Source organism: Terrapene carolina, unplaced genomic scaffold (assembly GCF_002925995.2).
Source record: "Terrapene carolina triunguis isolate 2854851 unplaced genomic scaffold, T_m_triunguis-2.0 Scaffold130, whole genome shotgun sequence".
Taxonomy (NCBI): domain Eukaryota; kingdom Metazoa; phylum Chordata; order Testudines; family Emydidae; genus Terrapene; species Terrapene triunguis.
This window is the reverse complement of record NW_020664481.1, coordinates 2,302,862-2,324,787: the sequence shown is the minus strand read 5'-3', so window position 1 is coordinate 2,324,787 and position 21,926 is coordinate 2,302,862. Positions and strand designations below refer to the sequence as shown.

General features: G+C 58.6%; 2 protein-coding genes across 2 annotated transcripts; both read right to left on the bottom strand.

The window, feature by feature from the left end:
* Nucleotides 1–1,329: 1,329 nt before the first annotated feature.
* On the bottom strand, nucleotides 1,330–3,269 carry FOXS1 (forkhead box S1). Its single transcript, XM_024200940.3, has one exon. It carries the CDS (start codon nucleotides 3,251–3,253, stop codon nucleotides 1,676–1,678), a length of 1,578 nt encoding a protein of 525 aa, XP_024056708.2. The 5' UTR covers nucleotides 3,254–3,269; the 3' UTR covers nucleotides 1,330–1,675.
* A 4,013-nt stretch (nucleotides 3,270–7,282) lies between these two features.
* LOC112107303 (interferon regulatory factor 4-like) lies at nucleotides 7,283–14,647 on the bottom strand. Its single transcript, XM_024200947.3, has 8 exons — nucleotides 14,407–14,647; nucleotides 13,778–13,964; nucleotides 12,910–13,013; nucleotides 12,404–12,515; nucleotides 10,615–10,734; nucleotides 9,060–9,455; nucleotides 8,212–8,330; nucleotides 7,283–7,423 (listed from the first exon to the last, which is right to left on the bottom strand). The coding sequence occupies exons 1-8, from the start codon at nucleotides 14,578–14,580 to the stop codon at nucleotides 7,283–7,285; spliced, it is 1,353 nt and encodes a 450-aa protein (XP_024056715.2). The 5' UTR covers nucleotides 14,581–14,647.
* Between the last annotated feature and the right edge of the window lie 7,279 nt (nucleotides 14,648–21,926).

Genomic DNA, 21,926 nt, shown 5'->3' with positions numbered 1-21,926 from the left:
CACTCTCCCCCGTGGGGCAGGGCACGGCTCTGACCTCCTGCGTCTAGCAGGGGAACGGAGGAGCCTAAAGCACAGGCAATCTGCAGCAGAGCAGCCAGTTGCACCAGGGTCTCCCAAGTCCCAGACTTGCCCCCAGCCTTCCCTAGCTGGCTCAGGGCACTGGCCTGCTGGAACTGCAGCTGGGACCTCTCTCTCCCTCCACCCCACCCGTGTCCTGACACATGGAGATCAGGACGCACGTTCACAAGGGGCAGTTTTGGAGACAGGTGAGCGAGCTCCACCCAAGGGATGGGGTGGGCATGGCCCCTCCCAGCAGCCCTGCCCAGGAGGCAGGGGCAACGTGGCTCCTGCCAGCTGAAAGTGGAACCAGCTCATGGAGGTAGGATTCCTTCCCCCACCCTGGGTGCAGAGGAAGCCGCGTGCTGCCCCAGGAAGTGCTGTGCCATAAGGGCCATGCCAGGTGGGTGGCTGCAGCGAGCTCAGCCCCTCACGGCTTAGTTCATTAGTTGATTCACACTCATTGTTAGGACGCCCTTTCTGCCCCCCTCCAGCGAGTGCATCACAAACCCCAGCCCACGCTGGGCCTCGCAGGGCCCCGGGACGCACGTGGCCGTGGCCCTGTTTTACAGCGGGGGGCTCAGCCACGCCGAGATGGACAGGCACGTTTCCAAAGGCGCCCATTGATTTTGCAGCCCGTCGTCGCTGGGTGCCCAGCTGGAGCCGCCTCGCAGGAGCCTGGTTTCCTGGAGCTGCCAAGCACCCGCCACCCTCTGAAAACCAGCCTCTTTACAGCGTCTCGACAGCACTAGTCACGGTGGAAAATCTGGGCCACTGGCCTTAGCGACGGGCCCAGACTCGTCAGTGGCGAGCTGGGATTTGAATTCAGCAGCTCAGAGCCAGATTTCACCCAGGAGCCTGCACTGCCGGTTCGACTCCACCCTCTAAGGAACAACCGCCCGAGGCCCGTGGGACTGGGACGGGTCTGCCCTGGTGTGGACGCCACGCTGCAGCGCAGATAGCTAACGGCAGAAACCTTCTTACCCTACAAACCACGTGGGTCCCTGGAACACGCTGCTTTAGAGAGGACAGTAAAGCCCCAGGGCTGGGTCCCCGCTGCCTGCCTGAACCCCGGTGCAGAGTGGGTGTGCCATGCTCCTGCAGGGGCGCGTGGAGAACACCCGGGGTGCCAAGAGGTGCAAATGACAAGTCAAGGTGCAGGGCATGGGAGAACCAGCTGCCCCCAAGCGGCCCCTTCCCCCCCCCCCCTTCAGTCCCACCTGCCCTTTGCATGATGCTCCCAGGCCCTGAGGCAGAGACACCGAGGCGAGACGCTGTTGGGGGATGCGTTTTATTCCACTGGCCAGGACACGGTTCCATCCAGCCCCTGTCTCCCACGCAGGGTTCTAGTTTGGTGGGATAACAGCCATGGCAAAAGGACGCTGGCAGCGGGTGGTCCGGTACCCAAAGTGATTTCTCCTGGGAGCCCGGGTCCCTCTTAGCTCCATCAGGCAGTCACCACTGGGCAGGAAGCAGCAGGAGAGAATAACTTACATGGCGAGTCCCTTCCTCGGAGTCAGCTCTCCGAAGGGCAGGTGGCATGGCCAGGGGTGTCCTGGGCACAGCGGTGGGCGGCAAGAGAGGCTGCGAGGGCACAGTCTGTCCTGGGCAGGGCCTGTCACTCAAAGAAGAACATGCCAGGTGTCCTGTAGAGACAGTGGGGGAGTCCCAGCTGGTAACCATTCCCTCCTGGCAGGGAGAACGGGCTCCCAGCCCACGACTCCTTCTGCTCCCCCTGCAGCTGGACGGCAGGTCTGAAGGGGGGCGGCTGGATGGGGGTCACGGGAGCTGCGCTTGGCGACGCCGTCAGGAGGTGCTCCAGGGCTGAGTTGCACGCCCGCTCGTTCATGCAGAAGCTCAGCGCCTGCACGCGGCACTGGTAGTTCCCGCTCAAGCTGTCCGAGCCCGAGCAGCCGAAGGAGCTGAAGACGGGCAGTGTCGGCTTGATGTAGCCGTCGCCTTCGAAGGAGGGGAAGCAGGCTGGCGAGGGCTGCCGGCTGCAGGGCAGCGAGGGCTTGCTGGGCCCCAGCAGGGCTGGGAACACGGGGGCCACCTGGCTGAATGGCTGGGACAGCCCCATGGTGCACGCCGCAGACTCCTTACCCTCCAGTTCGCTGTCGGGAGACACGGTCGGGGCTGGTGTGGCTTGAGGCGGTTCCTTGATGTCCCTGGTCAGCTGGGGGTGCTGCTGGGTCACTCGCTCCCCCGGGGCAGTGTATGGGGGCTGAGCTATCTGGATGGGGGGCTGAAGCCCCCCAAATACAGTCTCCTTCAGCCGGGGGGGATCTTGCCCCTGGGTCTCCAACAGGCGCCCCTCGAGGCCTGGGTAGCAGGGCTGCTTCTCAAAGAGCTGGGGTTTGGGCTCCGGCCCCTCCAGAGGGTACAGACACGCCTGCCTGGGTTTCTGCAGGTACTTCCTAGGGGTCAGCAGGCTGGCCTGGCCTGGCTGCTCTGGGCAATGGATGCTGGGTTCCTTGCTGCCCTGGCCACACTCCTTGGTACCCACTTGGACCTCCAAGGTCAGCGCCTGTCCGGCTCCTGTCCGCCCCCCGCACGAGCTGAGCAGCTGGCTGGCGGGAGCAGGCGAGGAGTAGCTGCTCTCTGCCTTGATCTCCTCAGCCAAGAGAGCCAAGGGCTGGGGGTGCTGCCGGGCCCGGGACTTGGGCTGTCTCTTCCGCGCCCCCTCCGCCTCGCCCTCCGGCACATCCCGCAGGCCGCGCTTCCTGGTGAAGCGGCGCCGGCGGCGCAGGAAGCTGCCGTTCTCGAACATGTTGTAGCAGTCGGGGTCCAGGGTCCAGTAGTTGCCCTTGCCGGGTTTCTTGTCGTCCCGGGGCACCTTGACGAAGCACTCGTTGAGCGAGAGGTTGTGACGGATGCTGTTCTGCCAGCCCTGCTTGTTGTCCCGGTAGAAGGTGAAGCGGCCCATGATGTACCGGTAGATGCCGCTCAGGGTGATCCTCTTCTCCGGGGTGCTCTGGATGGCCATGGTGATGAGGGCGATGTAGCTGTAGGGGGGTTTGGTCACCTCGCCCATCTGGGAAGGGGCCCCGCTGCCAGCACTCGGCCCGCTGCTCTGGGGTGGCTCTGAGCTGGGGCATGGAGCTAGCACCATCCCCAGGTTGCCGCAGCCTCCTTGGTCGCAGACGGGAGGCAGGATGCGCAGAGAGGAGGCAGGGATGGGATACTCCAATTGCATCCTTTCCGGGCAGGGATCCCTCCCGTCCCGTGGCCGCTGCGAACTCCCAGCTCCAACTCCTGTGGAAACCTTGTTCCAACTCGGTTAAAACTCTGCTGCAGCCCAGCCTCCCGCCTCTGAAAAAGGCGAAAGGGGGCGGAAAGTCCCTCCTCTTGCCCAGAGCGTTGTGGGGGCCGCCTAGGGCGGAGCGAGGGGCAGCGGGAGCTGATAATCCGTCTCCTGTTCATTCTCGGAGGTTCCTGAGCCAGACGGCTGGGGAGGAAACACAACCAGGCTGCTGGTGGATCCAGGGCACGCAGTATTGCTGTTCCCAGACAGAGTGGGTGGGAAGCAAGGGGGGTGGAAGGGACAGGGAGGGAGGGAGGTGGGAGCTCAGTGCCAGGCTCTGTCCTCGGGGGAGCCCTGGGGTGAGGCAGCCTGGGTTTTGTGCCCGCGTTCTCGCTGGGCATCCCGGGCTCTGATCCTCACTCACGCTCCCTCTTTTGAGGGCTCTTAGGGCTCTTTCCCTCCCCTCACCCCATCTTTTCTGGGGGTCTCAGATCTCCTGGGGATCTGCCCACCATGGCTCTCCCTAGCTCTGTGCACTGGCTTTGTTATCAAATGTTTAATGTTCAGTGCCCCCTGCCTGCCCCCCCCCGGCAAGGGAGACTGGGGGAGGGAAGAGAATGGTGTGGGGAGACTTTGGGCTTTTTAGGGGATCCCCAAGGGGAGGAGGAAGGGGATGCAGAGCTGGCAGTCACCTGGCTGGTTTTTGACCAGCCTGGCCGGTTTTTCTGTGCCCATGTGCCAGTCGGGGGACGTGGCATGCCAGGGGTAACTTGGCAGCTGGCCACATGCATTGCAGCGGGGGGCACACGCGGGTCCAGTGGCCAGGGGTGGGGCTTCCAGTGGGGGTGAGGTGAGGGGGCTTGTGGGCAGTGGGGTCAGGCTTCTGGGGGTGGGGGGGAAGGTCAGGTTGGGTGTGAGGGGGCATGGCCAGTGGCCTGGTTTTCTGTGCCTGGGAGGTGGCACCCGAGAGGTGGCACCCGAGAGGCAAGGCAAGGCAGGGCAGGGGGAGGCTGCAGGGGAGGGGGAGGCAGCGTGTCACCATGCACAGGGTGCTGGGGTCGCTGGCACCCTGGGTAAGAAGGAGCTAGTTTGTCCTGGCAGAATAAACTCCTCTAGGCTCCTGGCTCCCTCTAGCGGAGACTTGGGCTGTTAATAACAGTAACACTGAGCCCTCCCCTAGGTAGACTTTACAAAGGATTACTACTGAAGTATTATTATCCCCATTTTACCGATGGAGTGGGGAAACTGAGGCACTGGGCAGTGCAGTGATTTGCCCAAGGGAACCCAGCAGGCCAGTGGCAAAGCCAGGACTCGACCCTAGACTGGGACTCAGTTGTGCTCAAGCCACTAGGCCACGCTGCCTCCCCGGTCCCTGTTTCTGAGGCCAGGTTCCCTCCTGCCTCACTAGCCCGAGTGGCTGCTCTCTGCAGCCAGTCCCCGCCTCGCTCTGTGCCAGGTCCTGTTCCCGGGGCAGTTTGGTTCTCGCAGCCTATAGCCCGTGCCCTGGCTTTGGAGCCCTTTGGGGGAGCATGCCCACTGCCCAGAGACCCCTCTGCAGGGAGCGCTGGTGATTTCACAGCAGGGAGTCCCGGCTGGCACTGGGCACCCTGGGGCAGTGGGGTTTTCTCTCTCTGTTGCTCACCCAGCTGTTTCCTGAGGTTTATGCGTCTCGTTTTCCCTGATTTACTCTCCACGGGGTCTCCTCGCGGTGCTCACCATGAGGCTCTACTCGTGGGGTAGCATCTGGGGCCTCCCACCCTCAGCCCTGCAAGCACAGCTGTGTCCACCTCTGGGCACTCCCGTGGAGGGCGTCAGTGACAGCCTCTCCCAGGGAGTGACTCTCAGGGCTAGCTCTTGCGGACACGGACTCCTGACTTTTCCAGCATTTCCCTGCTGTTGGGCCAGGTCCCGTCCGGAGCCCAGGTAACCCCACCGCTGTGCGGCTGGTGCCCAGGGACCGAGTGCAGTGCCTTGTGGGTAGGCTGGAGAACAAGCGGGTAGCAGGATGGAGAGGTTGGAGGCGAGGCGTGCGGAGGCCCCATGCGTGGGACCGCAGGTGACGCGTGGCCGGGTGAGCTGAAGGGAAGGCGATCGGGAGCCAGGATGAAGAGGGAGGCCAGGCGTGCAGGACAGGGGAGGAGGGCTGTCCCACAGGCAGCGTGTTGAGACCTGTCCTAGAATGCAATGAGCCCAGCCGAGTTGTACGGCAGGGCCGGGGGCCAAGGCGCCTTCGCTCCCCTGGGAAAGGACACGAGCGCGCCAGGGCAGAGCCAGGGGCCTGCAAAGCTTCCCCAGGGTTGAAGCTGATGAAAACAGGAGGGGGCTCTCAGGCAGGAGGTGGAAGGGGTGCTCCCCTGCGAGCTGCTCCTCACCCCCACCGCCCGCCCCCTCCCCAGAAAGTCTCCCCAAGGCCATGCGGGGGAGGGGTGTGGACCCTTCTTTGCGAACCTCTGCTCTCAAATTCACATGCTGGCTGCTGCAAGCCAACAGGCGTCTGCTGAGGCGAAGCCAAGCGTGCTGCCTATGCTGTACTCAGGCTGGAGCCAGCAAACAGCCCCCTCCCGTCTAGTCCCCGCTCTGTGCCCCTCTTGGCCAAGCCAAGAGCAAAGCTGAAATACACGGGGGGGGGGCAACTGGCTCCTCTGGCGCTGCCCTTGGGCTTGCAGCAGGGGCTCTGACATGCCTGTGACCTTTCCTGGGGGAGGAGTCCCTGCAGCAGGCTCAGCCAGTAACAATCTTGCACCCGTTTTCAAAGCACTCTGCAAAGGGCGTCCAATCAGCCCAGTGATCGGGGAGGCAGTAATATCCCCTTGTTACAGAGGGGGAAACTGAGGCACCGAGCCGGGACGTGACACACAGTCACTGCCAGGGCTGGGGTTAGACATCAGGAATTCACGGCTCCCAGGCCCAATCCATGAGCCCATGCCAGCCTCTCACCACAGAGGATGGGGCCATCCCAGGAGCTGGGCACTGAAGCACCCAACTGGGCACCGGGCACCTCAGAAAGTTCCTTCAGGCCATGTCCCAGGTGGAGGAGAGGAGCCCTAGGCCACCCCAGCATTGATCCCGGGAGCCTGGGAGGCAGGCCAAGGTAGCGCACTCATCTCCCAGCTGGGAGAGCCAGGCCTGGGGAATGAGCCCTCGCTTTAACCTCTCCTCAGATCCGGAGCTAACGCCGCTCCTGCCTGCTCTCCGCTAGATGGCACCTGCGGGCCGCAAAGCCACTGCGGGGACTCACTCTCCAGAGCAGCCAGCGCCCTCAGCAGGGAATTCCAGGGCAGCTGCTCTGGGCTGAATGCACCTGCCCCGTGGGGCTGCTGGGCACTGGATTCACATGGCAAAGTTTGGAGCTATCGCTCCCCAGCCCAGGGTGGGGGAATGGACGTAACTTTTACTGTCTCCGTTTTACTTTATTTTCATCAGCTGCCCTGAACCCACTTCCCTACCCTGAGCTCTGTGCTCCTGAACCAGCGTTTTTACTCACAGCCGTTACGGAAGGGCAGGTTCCCAGGGCCACGGAACTAACCATCTCCCTGCTGCAGCCGGAGAAATAAAATCACAGCGGCCAGGGTACAAAAATCAACACTTCTTCTGTAACAACGTAACCCGCCACGTCCCAGAGCCCATGTCGTACTCCAGTAGCGCCACGTCACAGCTATCCTGCCACGGATCAGTCTGGGAGGAAGTCCCATTGCCTGAGCTCCGGATAAAGAGCATGCCTCCCCCAGAGAGGGGCTAATGCAACTAGATCTACAGGGCTGATTCCAGGGCTACCCCATAGAGCAATCCAGGCTCTAGTCCTTATGTGCAGCGGCTGGCTGGGTCCCTCCATGCTGTGTTATGCAAGGCTACTCCCGGGTTATAGGGCCTCCATTAGAGACAGGTGTGTGCGGGGTGGGCACGATCTTTTCCATGCTACACAAGCTCGACTGTGAGTGGGGTCGAGGCACCTTGCTGGCCCCGTCTTCCTCTACCGGGAGCTCAGGGCTGGCACAGCTGCTTCAGGATCTGGGTGATGTGGCTGGAAGCATCAGTGGCATACGGCTGTGAGGAGTCGCGCTGTGACAGCGGTCCCATGCGCTGGGCATGAAGGAAGAGTTCTCGCGCAAACACTGGCTCAACCTGCAGTGCAAGAGAGCGGCCGGGTCATTGCAGGCAGACAGACTGTGCGTGGGCAGGGCCATGCTCTGCCTTACAGCTCACCCCGGTCACCTCCCTCGCTCCCCGGCACTCACTGGCTGCCTCTTTACAGCACGCACCGACCTGGCAAGCTGCACTCCTGCGTGCCCAGCACAGGGTGGGCTGGGATCTACGAAACCTCAGGCTTCCTCTCTGGCCAGCCAACGTGCCCTGCAGCGGCATGTGTCAGAGCTGCCGGGCGCCCGCTGCTGTGCCCTGCTTTGCACCAGGGCTCGGGAGCACGAGTTACAACCCGCAGCTCAGGGCGATGGAGACAGCCGCGGAGACTCGGTTAGTAAAGACTTGACGAGAGGGAAAGGGAGAGGGAGCCCGAAGGAGAGGAGAACTGGCAGCCCATGTTCCTCCCCCACAGAGGCGCCGACCCTGTGGGTGCTCCGGGGCTCAAGTACCATGGAAAAAAATAGGGGGTGCTCTGCACCCACCAGCCACAGTGGCCCCAGGGCTGGTCGCTGATCAGTGAGCGGTGGGCAGGCGGTGCCCAGGGGAGGGGTGGAGAGGAGCTAGTGGTGGGTGGGCGGGGTGGAGACCTGGGAGGGGCGGAGCAAGGGTAGGAAGAGGCGGAGCAAGGGCGGGGCCTCAGGGCAGAGCAGGAGAAAACAGAAGTCAGCGCTTGTACCCCAGCCTGGAGTTCACAGGGGCCACGTGACAGACCCTGGCCAAACAGCTGGCCAAGTCCAGCATAGCCCCCTCTGCCTGCCCCAGATACTCACGTGGGCCATGATGAGCTTCTGAAAGTTCTGGCTTGGGGTGGGGGGATACTCCTCTCCGAAGCACAGGCGGATCTGATACTGGGGCGTGGGCTCCCCACGACTCAGGTAGCTCCGTAGTTCTGAAACCCACAAGCATTTCCAGACGTCACTTGGAGCGCTCTCGAGAGGCTGACACACACGGCCGGGGGCTGGACAGACCCTGCCCCGGGGGCTGATGGAGACACGACAGTCCAAAGGGTCTGCACCGGGGGAGGACCCTGCAGGGTCACTGGGATCTTGGGGCACGGAGATTTCACTGGGCCACGCACAGGCCTCATGGGGAAGGCATGGATCTCTTAGAAGGAAGGAGGGAGGTAGCAGCCGGGGTGGGATTCATGCTAGTCCTCTCCCTGGGCAGTAGAGCCAGTGGGCTCCTTACAGCTCCCAAATGGGGGTCTCAGCGAGAAGAAACCCGTGGGTCGTACTGGTTCATCCCGTCCCAAAGCTAACTCCTACTCCTAAAACACAGGCTCTTAGCACCGGAGCCCAAGGAGAATCGCTGCTGGCAGTACAGGGCATATAACACACAGCTGAGCGGCTCTGATTCAACCCAGCACAGGCTAGCAGGGCACAGACCTTCCAGCCAGTTCAGTCCCATATTCTTCCCTATTCTGTAACGTACTAGAGCACAAGCGCCTCCCAGGCCCTGGTCACTGAGGCAAAGAGCAAGTGCCCAGTGGGTAGGGCAGGACGAGACGGGCTGTATGCTCCTCTCCTCCCCATGCCCTTTGCCCAGGTCTCCCAGCCCCCCCGAGCATGTCACTGCCATGCCCTTGAGCTGCCCCTGGGCACACTGAACGGGCACGTACGCTGCAGGAACTGCTGGGTGTCCAGGAGCTTGTAGGTTTTCTCTCTCTCCAGCTTGTTGGGCTGGTCGTTGTGAGGCGCCATGGGCCCGTTCCAGTACACCCTGCCTTGGCACTGCCGCTTCATGAAGACGCCTTCAGGGGCCACCCACAAGAGGACGCCCCGGTCCAGGTGGGGAAGAAGCCGTTCCAAGACGCCCGTCACGCCCGCCATCCTGCTGTCGCCGGTCAGCAGGCGGGGGGAGGGGAACTGGATCTGCTCCATGGAGGACGGGCCGTAGAGTCGCTCGTTGTCAGCCGGCACCAGGCGGTAGGTGATGCGGCAGCCCTCGGCGGTGCGGGTGGTGAACTCCTTCACCAGCACGTCGCGGTAGTAGAGGCGGACGTGCAGCCAGCAATCTGGGGGGGCAGGAGAGGGAAGAGGGGTCAGGAAGTGGGGAAGCTCCCAGGGACAATGGATGAAAGTTGGGGGCCGGCGGGTCACTGACGCTCAGTCAGGGCACTGAATGGGCCCTTCGGCCACTGACGGCCCTGGGCCCAGCTCCCCGGCTCAGACAGAGCCGAGCCTCCCACCAGCAATCCCAGGGAACCACCTGGAGGAACGGACACGCTGGAAGATAGCCCAGTGCTGCAGGGCTCTAGAGCGCCAGGTAACACCCCCTGTTCCATGCCGCCTCCGCCCGCCGGAGGGGAGCGGTCACAGTGCTGTGCTACCAGGAGCCGGGGCCATGCGCTCAGCACTGCCCAGAACCCCAGTGCAGGCCGGGGCCCGGCCCCCAGCCGAGCTGGGTGTGGCTCCTGCGGGGAGCTTGCAGCAGTGGAGGGCGCAGCGGGGGACCTGCCGGGCGGCTGCCTAGAGTTAGGCCAGGAGGCGTTGTGGAGGGGAGGAGGGATGTCGGAGCTGGGGCCAGCCGCTCCCAGACGTGGGCCAGGCCCGGGAGCTTAGGCACCGTTCGCTGGAACGGCGAGCACCTGGTGCTGTGAGGGGCAAGTCCCTTGGCAGGAAACCCAGCCGGGCCCAGCGTGCCCTGCATCGGAACACCCGCCCCCACACGAAGGCAAAGCCGGGCAGAGCGGGATTTACACCCCTTCCCGATTCCATCCGGTAAGTTAGAGCAGCCCCAGGGTTGCGAGCTGCTGCTCATTTACAGCTCGGTGTTTGTGTTGGGGGAAGGGGAAAATGAAGGGCAAACCCCTAATTCCCCTATGTGCACACGCTTAACTGAAAACACTGAATGAGCCTTGGAAGGGACAGAAAGCCAGGGGTCACCCCTTGATCCCATAGCCATGCTGGGGCCCTCATAGGTGCGTGTGCATCTCTCCAGCCAGGACTGGGATCCCACTGGCAGAGCCCAGCAGAACCTTAGCACCCAAACTGCAGGAGGGCACTTCAGTTCCCGACGGTCTGGAGACCCCGAGCCCCGGAATCCCAGTGGTGGGTTAAATTCTGGCCTCACTGAAGTCAATGATTTCAATAGGGCCAGGGTCTCCCCCTCTGCCTCCGTCCCCTGTGCAGCAGAGGGGGAGATCCCAGGCTGGCCCCCTTCCATTCCTCTACCTGAGTTGTTGATGTCTGCAGTGGGGACGTGATTGGAGCTGGGATCACCCGGCTGTGGGCTCTGCAGAAAGCGAGCGTGTGTTGGGCTCCAGCCACAGAAAACCCCTTTCACATGATACCCTAGGAACAAAACAGAAACCGAGCGTGCAACGTTATCCACTCTCAGAAACAGTCCTGGGCAGTCAGTCTAATGCCCTCTTTGCCTCGGGAGAGAGGGGGAGTTTCCCCTGAGCACAGCACTTGTTATTGGGGGCCCAGGCTTTTCCCAAGGGGGGGGCAGACAGCCCGTGAGCTGGTGAGCTCCTCTCTGGCAGTCTGTATGCCCTGCAGGAACAGCCATCTGGGAAGCAGCAGAGCAGTGCTCAGAATGGCCCATGTTCCCACAGATTCGTGGCAAATCTCTTCTCTCTCCCACCCGTGCAGCCCCACAGAACAAAGTGTGTCTGGCGGGGAGAGGGCGAGCAGGATTTGTGCCTGGAGTTTAGATGTTCTGTCTATTAGCACCTGGGCAACAAACGCCCTCGCCTGTAACTCTCTCCCTGTTCTTCCTCTCCCACCCCTGCTCTCCTTTCCTCAGCCATGTGTTCCCGAGATCTACAGAGCATGGGGCTGCTCTGTCTGCATGCACCTGACCTTTCTGACAGCAGCCAACAGGTTCATTATATGGCTCCCATAGGCAGCTGACAGAGACTAACAACAGAAAATATTGTGCCCTTCATCCGCGCAGCTCAAAGCACTTGCCAAACAGGGCTGGATCAGGGCCCTGAGCACCCTGGCGCGAAGTCCTGTTGCACTCGTTATACGGAGGAGTGGAGTGAGGCACCAAGAGGTGACTAAGTAACTTGGCCAACGTCAAAGAGGGAGTTAGTGGCAGCGTTGGGAACAGAACCCAGGAGTTCTGCCTGTGTTCTTGAGCTCTACTCATTAGACACACTCCCACAGCTGCTCTGAATCGGGAGCCAGAAACCCAGCCAGGCTGACAGCCCTTTGCTCGCTGCTCAGGAAACTCTTAAAAGTCCCTGGAAGTAAAATGATCAAAAGCAGGTTCCCAGGTTCTGACCAACACGCTACCTAATTTATGGTAACTCCGCTGCTCTTCACTGCAGAGCAGCCGTGTGCTAGGTAGCGTATGTCAACGAGCTATGCCCTGCATACACTGCCGAAATTGAGCGCCATAGCCCTGGGCCGGGGCTTTGGGGGTACGCAAGACAAATCAGCCTCCTGAAAGGGCTCCAGGAGTCTGGAAAGGTTGAGAACCACTGTGTAACTAAAACCCGAGTCAGTGCAGGGACCGACGGAGGGTATGTTTCTTTCGCAGGCTGCTGACAAGAAGCACTGAGTAAAGTGAACTAATTTAGCTCTGAGTTGGGGCATCATCTGTTAGTGTAGCTAGCATCCTGGCTGGAATATAGTTACCAGAGATGGGCAGAGCTACCATGGTTTCAGATCCGGATCCAAAGTGCAGGGGTATTTGGATCGCTGGTTCTGGTCTGTGCCCATGTCTCATAGTGACAGAACTCACTCAATTAAAGGGAACTCTGAAAAAGAGTAGGGGATTCCTGTAATCATCGGGGAACTAGAGGGTATCAGAAGCCAGCCCAGACTCTGGGGGAGTTTGGACCCAGACTTTAAGGCTCGGGACCATCCCTGGTGAGAAGCAGTGAGGGGGGTGAATAAGAAATGAGTGAAACTAATCTTAAAAAAATCAAAAATAACATCTTTAGCAACTGCTCTCGTGGGTACTGGTAAGGAGATGAGAGGCTGGGAATGGACAAGTCCCCTTCCTTACCCCAGTCTGCCGGATGACTTGGTAAGTGGGAGACCAGAGGGACTGGAGAAGTCTGGGAGGTCTCCATCAGATCCTTCTTCCCATCCTCTTCCAAACCCGAGGACACGCTAGCCTTGGAGGAAGAGAACAGAACCCATGAGAACAGAATGAAGGGAGGAGTCAAGCAAAGACCTGGGAACCAGGTGACCTGAGTTCTATTCCAGGCTCTCTGGACAAATCACTTCCCTGCTGTCCGTGCCTCAGTTTCCCATGTGTAAAATGAGGACAGTCCTTGCCTACCTCAAAGCAGGGCTGCAAGGCTCTCAGCTAGATGTTTGTAAAGCTCTTTGAGATCCTTGGATAAAGGGCACTAGACGGGTACAAAGTATCATGAAATGAAAGTAGCCAGAGACCTGCGTGGGACACCCGTAAAATACCAAGCCTTGTTATCAAACCTGGAACCCATGTTCTCTGTGGGGCAGACAAGAGAAAAGTCAGTGCAGATGATAACCTCAACCCACTCGCACCTTGTCTGGCCCGCAGTTAACTCCCCTCTCCGGGTCCCCGGGGGCTGGGGGCTGGCTCGCCTGCTGTTCTTCAGGGGGAGGGGACTCCAGGCTGCCTTCCTTCTCTGCAGAGATAACACAAAATCTGTTACTCGCCTGAGAGCAATAGAGCTGCTGTGAGAATACTCGTGCTCCCTGGGATCTCTGCGCAGAAGAACGACTTCAGGCTCTTCCGTCCACTGAAAAGTGTGGCTCCACCGTTGCATAAGGAAATCAAACCCAGCACTTCCCCAGCTCCCAGCAACCTCGAATGAACCCCGAAAAGCTGAGGGACGACGTTTCCTGCAGGGTGAACGTATTCTGCCTGCTAAGTGCTTAGCATTGCTGAGCTCTGGGTGTGCTCCTCGTAACCTGGACACGCTCCATCTTCCCAAAGCCGGCTCCAGGGCATGCTGAGCGGCTGGAAGAGCCATGCTGTAGAATCAGGACCCGTTTCCTCTGCCAGTTCCCCACCCAGGTGGTAGGGAGGGTTTGCTGCTGGCGGTTATTTCCTTCTGAACATGGCAATGCACCAGCACGGGCACTGCCCTGCCTAGCTCCCGTGTGGCACTGGGGATAAGAATGTCCCATTTGGCATTTAACTGTTCCTCTCCCTCAGGCCCAAACCTGGGTGCTCTCTGCAAACGAACAAATGTACCCAGCGCAGACTGGATCCCGGCAGAGGAGGGTGATTGGGAAGGGACCAGCGTAGGGAAAAGTGACTCTGGATTGGGCCCTGTTTGTGAAATAGGAGGGGTGGGAAATGCTTCCCGTAAAGGAACAAGAAACTGTGGCTCCATCTCAAGTTGGAAGAGGCAACCTCCCTCCCGAGGTCCCGCGGACGCCATACCGGGGTCTCTGGCTCCATCCAACAGGATCTGGTACACTTTGTACGGCTCGGAGATGTCCAGCTGGCTTCTTTCGGGGACCTCCTGGAAATCGGTGCTTTTGTTCAAGGCGCACCGGAGACGGGTTTTCCAGGTGGAGGGGTCTGCCTTTGTTCCTTCCTGGTATTTCCCTTTGTAGACAGCCCAGGCCTGCAACGGCAAGGAAGCGGGCAAAGGCTGCCCAGCACTTCGCCCTGCAGCCACACGAGGTGCCACCTCACCGAGCCTCTTGAAGAACCAGGCAGGTCCCAGCTTAGCAGCTGCCTGGCGCAGCACAGGTGCCTGCTGCCAGGAACAGCCCTGGCGAGACGGGCACCAGCCCCAGTGTGAGGGGCTGCGGGTGGCGCAGGTCAGGGGGTGGGTGGCAGGAGACTGGTGGGGAGGTGGCAGAGGGCCGGGGCGGGGGGCGATGGGAGAGGCAGAGGAGGGAGGTGCTGGAGCTGGAAGGGAGGGTGGGAGCAGGCGCTGGGCGCAGAAGCGTCACGCTGCGATTTGTCCCACGCCCCGGGGGCTGGCTGCAGGCTCCGAGCTCTTTCCCCGGGGACCTGCTCCGCCCGGCTCCTGCCCGCCGCCCCACGTGCCCGCCCGGTACCTTGAAGAGCGCCGCGTCCTGCTGCTGCCGATAGTCCTGCTTGGCGGCGTGTTTCCAGGGGATGCGGAAGATGGTTTTCTCGCGGTTCTCCCAGCGCAGCCCCGGGTACCTGCCGCTGTCGATCTGGGCGATGAGCCATTCCTTGAGCCGCATGTGGCTCCCGGTCTCCGCCATGTGCGCTGCCCTCGCCAGCCGGACCCTTCCCAGCCTTCCTAGCCCCGGCGCCCCGCGCCTCTCCCCGCCGGTGCGCCGCGCCGCGCACCGGGCTCTCCACTCCGCGGGACCCCAAAGCGCCCGGCCTGGAAAGTTCAGCTCCGAGCCCGGCTCTCCCCGCGATCACCCGGCTCCCCCAGGCCCTGCCCTGCGCGCTGGCCGAGCCCCGCGGGAGCGGGCCGAGCAGCGGAGCCAGGCGGGCGCGGGGTGAAGCGCCCACGGGGCGCAGGCACAGTCTGTGTCCCCGGAGAAGGTGCTGGAGCAGGCGGGACGAAACCGAAAGAGCAGCGTAAGGGCGATTTCACTTTCTCTTTCCTGCGGCCGCTGCTTTCAGTTTTGTGTAGGAACTAAGGGGCTGGAGCCTCAGGGACCGGGGATAAGGGGCTGGACCCCCCTATCCCCAAGCAACATGGGTCAAGGAGCACCCCACCTTCCCAGGACCATGGAACAGGGACCCCCCATTCTCCAGGGGACTGGAGCGGGGATTGTTCTCCCCCAGGTGCCATGGGGCTGGGACTAGCCAGATGGTGACCCCTGGGTCAGGGCCTAGGTTATAGTGCCCCACGATGTTAGCTCGGTGCCTAGCTGTGTGGATGGGACCAGGGCAGAGCAGGGCTCAGTGACTGCTTCCTGCAGCGCTCAGCAGGGTTGGGAGCGTGGTAGGACAGCGCTGTCTGTGCAGGGAAGGTCACAGCCTGTGACAGCTCCTGCGGAAGAGCCTGTTCTAACCCCGTCCACCAGCTGGAGTGGAGCCCGGCAGGCTCCAGGGGCTACCAAAAATTGGTTGCCTGCTAGCGGTGGGTCTTTAAGAACAGGTGGGAGGACATTGCATGGCAACCATATGGAAACCTGGACCCAGACCTGGTTGTTGCCTGGGTCCAGGCTTCCCTGTATTTCCCACAGCTCCTTGCCGTGGCTGGAAGCCAGAGTTGCTGGGTTATTACTGGTCTTCTCCAGTGAACAATCAACTTTTTCATAAAATGCAGCTGGTTTTGGCCCTGGGTCAGTCACCAGCTGCTTATTGACCACAGTGCAGTGCTGTCAAGGTACTGTTCAGCCCGGTCATAGAATATCAGGGTTGGAAGGGACCTCAGGAGGTCATCTAGTCCAACCCCCTGCTCAAAGCAGGACTAATCCCCAGGCAGGTTTTTATACCAGTTCCCTAAATGGCCTCTCAAGGATTGAACTCATAGCCTTGGTTTTAGCAGGCCAGTGAGCAAACCACTGAGCTATCCCACCCCCCATCTTTGAGGTTGTCTTGCTCCCCCCCAGCCTGAGGCTGTAACTGGGGGTTTATAATGGGAAACAATGGAGCAAAATCTATAAATAAAAAGGTGACCTTGTCACTGTCAAGCAAGTTACCGAGAGATGGGTTCATTTGGGGCTATAGCTGGTAATTCGCTGAAATGAATCATTGAGCCATTTCCAGCTAGTAACTGGATAATAATGGAAGGAACTTCCCGCTGAGCCATGGGCATGGACAGCCTCCCAAGGTCAGGCCTGTTTGCCCATTACTAAAGTGTTGGTAATGGAAATACGTTCAGGAGCTGGAAGATGACCAGTGCTGGGCCGGGCCAGCGTATGGCATTGGCTGTGTCTTCACTGCCAGAAGCAGAGCATTGCACAGCGAGAAAGCCCTGTAGTTTTTAGCTCGCTGTAGCTAGTGTGACCCAGCCGTGCGCAGGTGGGTTTATCGCCCCATGTCCAGCCATCTTCTAAATATTTCACGCAAGGGCGGTCATGTGGGGTCTCTGCTGAAAGCTAAGTCCTGGCCATTGCAAGAGGTTTGCACGGGAAACAGTTTGAGAGCCACATAACACATAGAATATTATGTTCCAAATCCTCTGGGAATGCAACCTAACACCTGACGAGTGGGAGGCTGAGAGCTGACCCAATCAACATGGGAACAGGGAGCACCCGTGAAGACAGCCTGTATTTACTGTCTCAGCAAGATGCAGGCTGGAGGAATTACAGTACAAAGACAAATGAACCCCAGGAGAGTTCTCGCAGGAGGGGGCTACCTGGGCTAAGAGACAATAGCTTGTGATTGTGTAAGAGCACAGGAAATGGCCCAAGTGGGCTCAGTTACAGAGGAGTGACTCTACCAGCAGGTGCTGTCTCATGAAAATTGGTTCCTAGCTTTTGGAACTAGAACAGAGCTGCGAGAAATAACCAGTGAGTGAGAAATAACTTGTCAGACAGGAAGGTAACTTGTTATGAAGTAATGGCTACAGATTGCAGTTTATGTTGTTCTTACCCAGTAACCTCATGTTTCCAAGTCCTTATCCTGGCTTTCAGTCGAATCTCTATTTCAAGCTCTGTTAAATAAACTTCAGTTTGGTTTTACTATAAGCCTGTCTAAGAGTTTGCCCTAAGGAGAGTGTTGAATGCAGGTGAAACCGGTGAAGTGGGGAGCGCTGCTTCCATGGATGGGTGTGCCCAGCAGGGGTCCACAATAAGGGACTGAGCATTCAAGTGTAATAAAGTGTAACGAACTAACCCGGAGCCCAGAGCAGAGCGCCTGTGTCTCCAGTAGCCAGTGGCCGGGGGGAGTTTGCCCTGGTGGGCATGGACAGGGCTCTGTCCCACTGTAAGCAGGTGGTAGTAATTTACCATGGACACCTGGGGCAACCTCCAAAAATGTCACAACTAGTCAATGTCAAGCCTATGCCCCCACCTGGGATTAATCTCAGCTAGCTGCACTGAGGTTGAAACTACCCTTGAGTGTGTCTTCACTGCAAGGAAAGGTGTACTCTGAACATGGGTTAGCTAGCGAGTTAGCTAACCTGGGCTAAAATAGCAGTGAAGACACGGCAACTCACCTCTTAACTCAGGTTAGCAGCTCAGGGTGAAGCCTGCAGGGGAGCCTGCAAACGGCTAACCCCACTTTAAAGCTGAGTTGCTGCCATGTCTTCTTCACGGCTGCTTTAACCTGAGTTCACTGACCCACAGGGGGAGGGATAGCTCAGTGGTTTGAGCATTAGCCTACTTAACCCAGTGTTGTGAGCTCAATCCTTGAGGGGGCCAGTTAGGTATCTGGGGCAAAAATCTGTCTGGGGATTGGTCCTGCTTTGAGCAGGGGGTTGGACTAGATGACCTCCTGAGGTCCCTTCTAACCCTGATATTCTGTGATAAGTTAAAAACACACCTTTTTTTTTTTTTTTTTTTTTTGCAGTGGAGACAAACCGTCAGTCTTGTCTCCTCTAGGGTTTTACAGACTGCAAAGAGAAACAGCAGAACTACAATTCATTTGCAAATTCAACACCATTAATCTGGGCTTGAATAGGGACTGGGAGTGGCTGGCTCATTACAAAAGCAGTTTTTCCTCTCCTGGAATTGACACCTCCTCATCTATTATTGGGAGTGGACTACATCCACCCTGATTGAATTGGCCCTGTCAACACTGGTTCTCCACTTGCAAAGTAACTCCCTGCTCTCCATGTGTCAGTATATAATGCCTGCATCTGTAACTTTCACTCTATGCATCCGAAAAAGTCAGGTTTTTACTCACGAAAGCTTATGCCCAAATAAATCTGTTAGTCTTTAAGGTGCCACCAGACTCCTTGTTGTTTTTGTAGATACAGACTAACACGGCTACCTCCTGATACTTGACACCCTGAGAGAACTATCCCAAGTTAGCTCTCTGGATATACAAACACACCTCTCTTTGCAGTGAAAACAAAGCTGCTGGGAATCAATGCAGTGACCTGCTGGTAAGGATATGTTCATGCCTTGACTAAACCTGGCCCAAAAATGGCAAACAATGTTGTGAAACATTTCTAAGTTGTATCTGGTTGACAGGGTTGAGAACAGCCTCTCTTTTCTGTGTTTTGTCAACTTCCGTGCCACATTTTTGGCCAAAAAATTAACCAATATTTTTATCCATATTTTTATTAAAATCATTTAAAGAAAATATGGTGACCAAAAGCCTGGTTTTTAGTAAGAAACGGAGGCTTCTTGTAAATGAAGAACGTTAATAACAATTTTGAAAGTGATTTCGGTAAAAATGTTTGGAAAAAAGGAATTTTTCAACCAAAAACTTTTAATACAAAATATTTTGGCCAAGTCTAGTCTTAATTTCATGGTCTTCTCCTTGCCCTGCTTTTGCCAGCAAAACCCCCTCATGCTGGGGGCGCGGGTGATTTCAACGAGAGCGATAAACATGGGGTCCAGCTCTCTGCAATGATATGGGTGGCAAATCATTTTCCTGGGCAGCCAGCAATATGCACCCCCCTCTGCATTCTAACCACGAGGTGGTCTGTTGTTTGGTGATCTGCTCAGAGGGGCGTTTGTGTGCTTTGTGTCTATGGAGCACACGCTGTCCGACAGCTTTCATACAAATCTCTGCTCTTCTCCATCTCACATCCAGGGCTTGTCTTCCTCCAGGGCTGCTCTGTTCTGTAGTGAGGTGAATGCTGGCGAAAGGGGCCAGATTAGCAGCTGGGGTAAAAATCCTTTATCCATAGAACAGAGAGAGTGTGGGCCAGAGCAGGACAAGCTCCCCCCTGCTGCCCTGCCAGTGTCTCTCAACCCTGGCCCAAGGATGTCTGTCTGCCCCGGCACTTCACAGCCCGCATCATTCTTGGTAAGACTCGCTGGCCCATTCAGTCCTTGAGCAGCACCATCGCCACTTAGTGCTGGTTCTGATGCTGGTTTGTGTGAGGTGGACACTTTGGCCGATAGAAATTTGTCAGAGCCCCACCAGACTCATTTGGCCCAGCCCAGTGACAGGGTGCGTGCGCCGACCCCATGCTGGAGCAGGGAAACAAGGGGTTAATTCCCAGCAGGGCCTGGCCTGGAACCATTTGGTGTGAGAAAGCTTTCAGCTGGTGGGCGTTTAACCAGGAACAGGACAGAAGCGGGGGAAGAGCTTGCTCAGAGGGGAAGGGGACTGGACAGGAACAAAGCCAGGAGACCTGGCGCGCCCCAGGGCTGGACTCTCCCTGGAGAGGCTGCAGGTGAGCGGCTCCATCGCAGGTTCTGTTTGTTGGAAAGGCTGGACGGAGCCTGCCAGGGCGGTCGCTGCTCTGACTCAGGGCCCAGAGAGCCTTGGGGGCTGGGGCTGTAGTTTTCCTTGGGGTGTTTGTTCTGTCCTTACTGGGGAGCCGGAGGCTGCTGCTCCAGGGAGCCCTGCTCCAGCCCTCAGAGTGGCACATTTTAGTCATCACCAGCAACCGAGAGGCCAAAGGTTTGTATCCCCTTGGTGCCCAGCAGGGAGGTGCCATCGCTCGTCTCTGCCTGCCCCGGGCCTGGCTAGATGCTTTTCAGTTCTGAGTAAGAGAAAGTAGCCTGAGGTCTGAGGGGGTAGGTGTGGGGCTCCTGAAACCCAACCGGCTCACTTCAATGGAAATCATTGAAATGAATAAGCCATGGCACACCCAGGCTGACTGACACCCTTGTGTTCCCCCATCTGTCCCCAGGTGCCGTAGATGCCAGAGCTCTGTTTGTCTGGCTTTGGGGGTGCTACAGAGACCTGCCCAGCCTGCTCTCCGGGGCCCCTCTACTTAGCTACAGGTGCTAATTGTGCTTGGGTGAGCAATGGGCCTCCCCACGCTGTTTAACTGGGTCAGCAAACTGAGCAGTACTGGGCCTGACCCTGTGCAGGGTGGAGAAGGGGCAAGGAGCCTCTCTGCAGTGGACCGTGCAGACGGACCAGCAAGGAACAACCCCCACCCCCGGACTTCAGTGGGCTTCAGTGCCTCTTTGAACATCTTTAAGTGCCCGGGGACCTGTTCAATCAGCCCTGCCTGGGCCATCATTAGCTGCCTCCCCTAAGGGAGCGAGACTCGTCCTGGGTCAGGTGGCAGCATGATGAACTCCTGGGCCTCACAGAAGGGCAGAGAACTCACGGTGGGGCAGGAACCCCAGGGAGCGAGTTTAGCCTGGGAGTCAGCGCTCTGTCCCAGAACAGAGAGACTTCACGGGAGCCCAGGAGGCTGGCTAGCAGGGGGAAGAACTTCATGTTGGGCTGGGCTCTTGTTACGTGGAAGGAGCTACGTTTTAGTGACTCGGCTGAAGGGCTGAGTCCTGGCACCAAATCCAGCCTGCGTGGGAAAGGCTGAAGGGCCCCGCCTGGGAGGGGAAAGCCGAGGCAGGGGATGCCTGCAGTGGCCCTACAAGGCAGGCGTGCCCTAGGACAGATGCCCAGGCACATGGGATATGTTTCTGGAGCCCTTGCAACCTATCTGGCAAGCTGGAGTATTTCTGCTCTGTTCCAGCAGGGTGGGTATTGCACATGGGACACTGCGGAGCCAGAGAGATCACTCTCCTTATGCACTGGGCCTGATCTGGCACATCCACCCAATCTCACTGAGCTCCAGCTGTACCCCCGCCCTCCCCCAGGCCAGGGGAGCTTTCCATTGATTTCAATGAGATTGGGCTCTACGTCGCCAGTGGGCTTGGATGGGTGTACCTGTGAGCAGAGCTGAGACTAAAGGATTTCCTGAAGGATTTGCCTGGCAAGGAGGCAACTGCCCTGCAAGTGTCACAGGCCGGGATGGGTCCAACCCCCTAAGATTCACAAAAATGGGGCACTAGGAAAAGCAAATAGTAATAATGTGGAATCCCTCCCTCCTTGGTCTGGCATCTCTGTGCATTGTGTATCTCGACTGCAAGCTGCCTGGGGCAGGGGCCTCGGCTTCATGCTGTGATGTACCTAGCACACAGGCACTGAACTGTGGGCAGTGGCAGAATAAAGGCACCACTTTGGAGCCTGAATGTTTTGCCCTGCAGAACCTTCTGCTGCCACGCCGCTGCCCCCGAGGGAGTTGGCAGATGTGCATTTCAGGGGGCTGGAGGGTGAAACTCCAGGTTAGGATCAATCCACTGTCACAGAGGAGAAACGTTCACAGGCAAAGCAGGGGCCTCCTCGCCGTTAATTTCTGCCTGCATTCTCACTCTGTGTCACCCGGCGAACCGGGAAGCTTTCACTTGCATGAACTGGTTTCGAGGCGGTTGGGTGGGGGAACTCGAGCAGCACAGGAAATCACTCTTCTTACCACACTCACTACGGAGGGGAATTCCATTGGACCGGTCTCTCTGACGCAGAGAAATCTCAGTTTGACTAAGGTCAGGAGCCAGCGTCCCGGCCAATTTCCAAGAAAGGAAGACTAGGCAGGACAGCTAGGAGGGAGGTGACGGCGATGTGTATGGGCGGTGGGCAAGGGTGGCTTTTGACTCCAGCATGGTAACACTTTACCCAGGTAGCTTGCATGACACACTGTTCTCTCCTCGACAAGGGCAATTCAGACCACTTCATTCCATTGAAAGGGAGTCAGTTAATTCATCACGTCTATTTCACTGAAGAA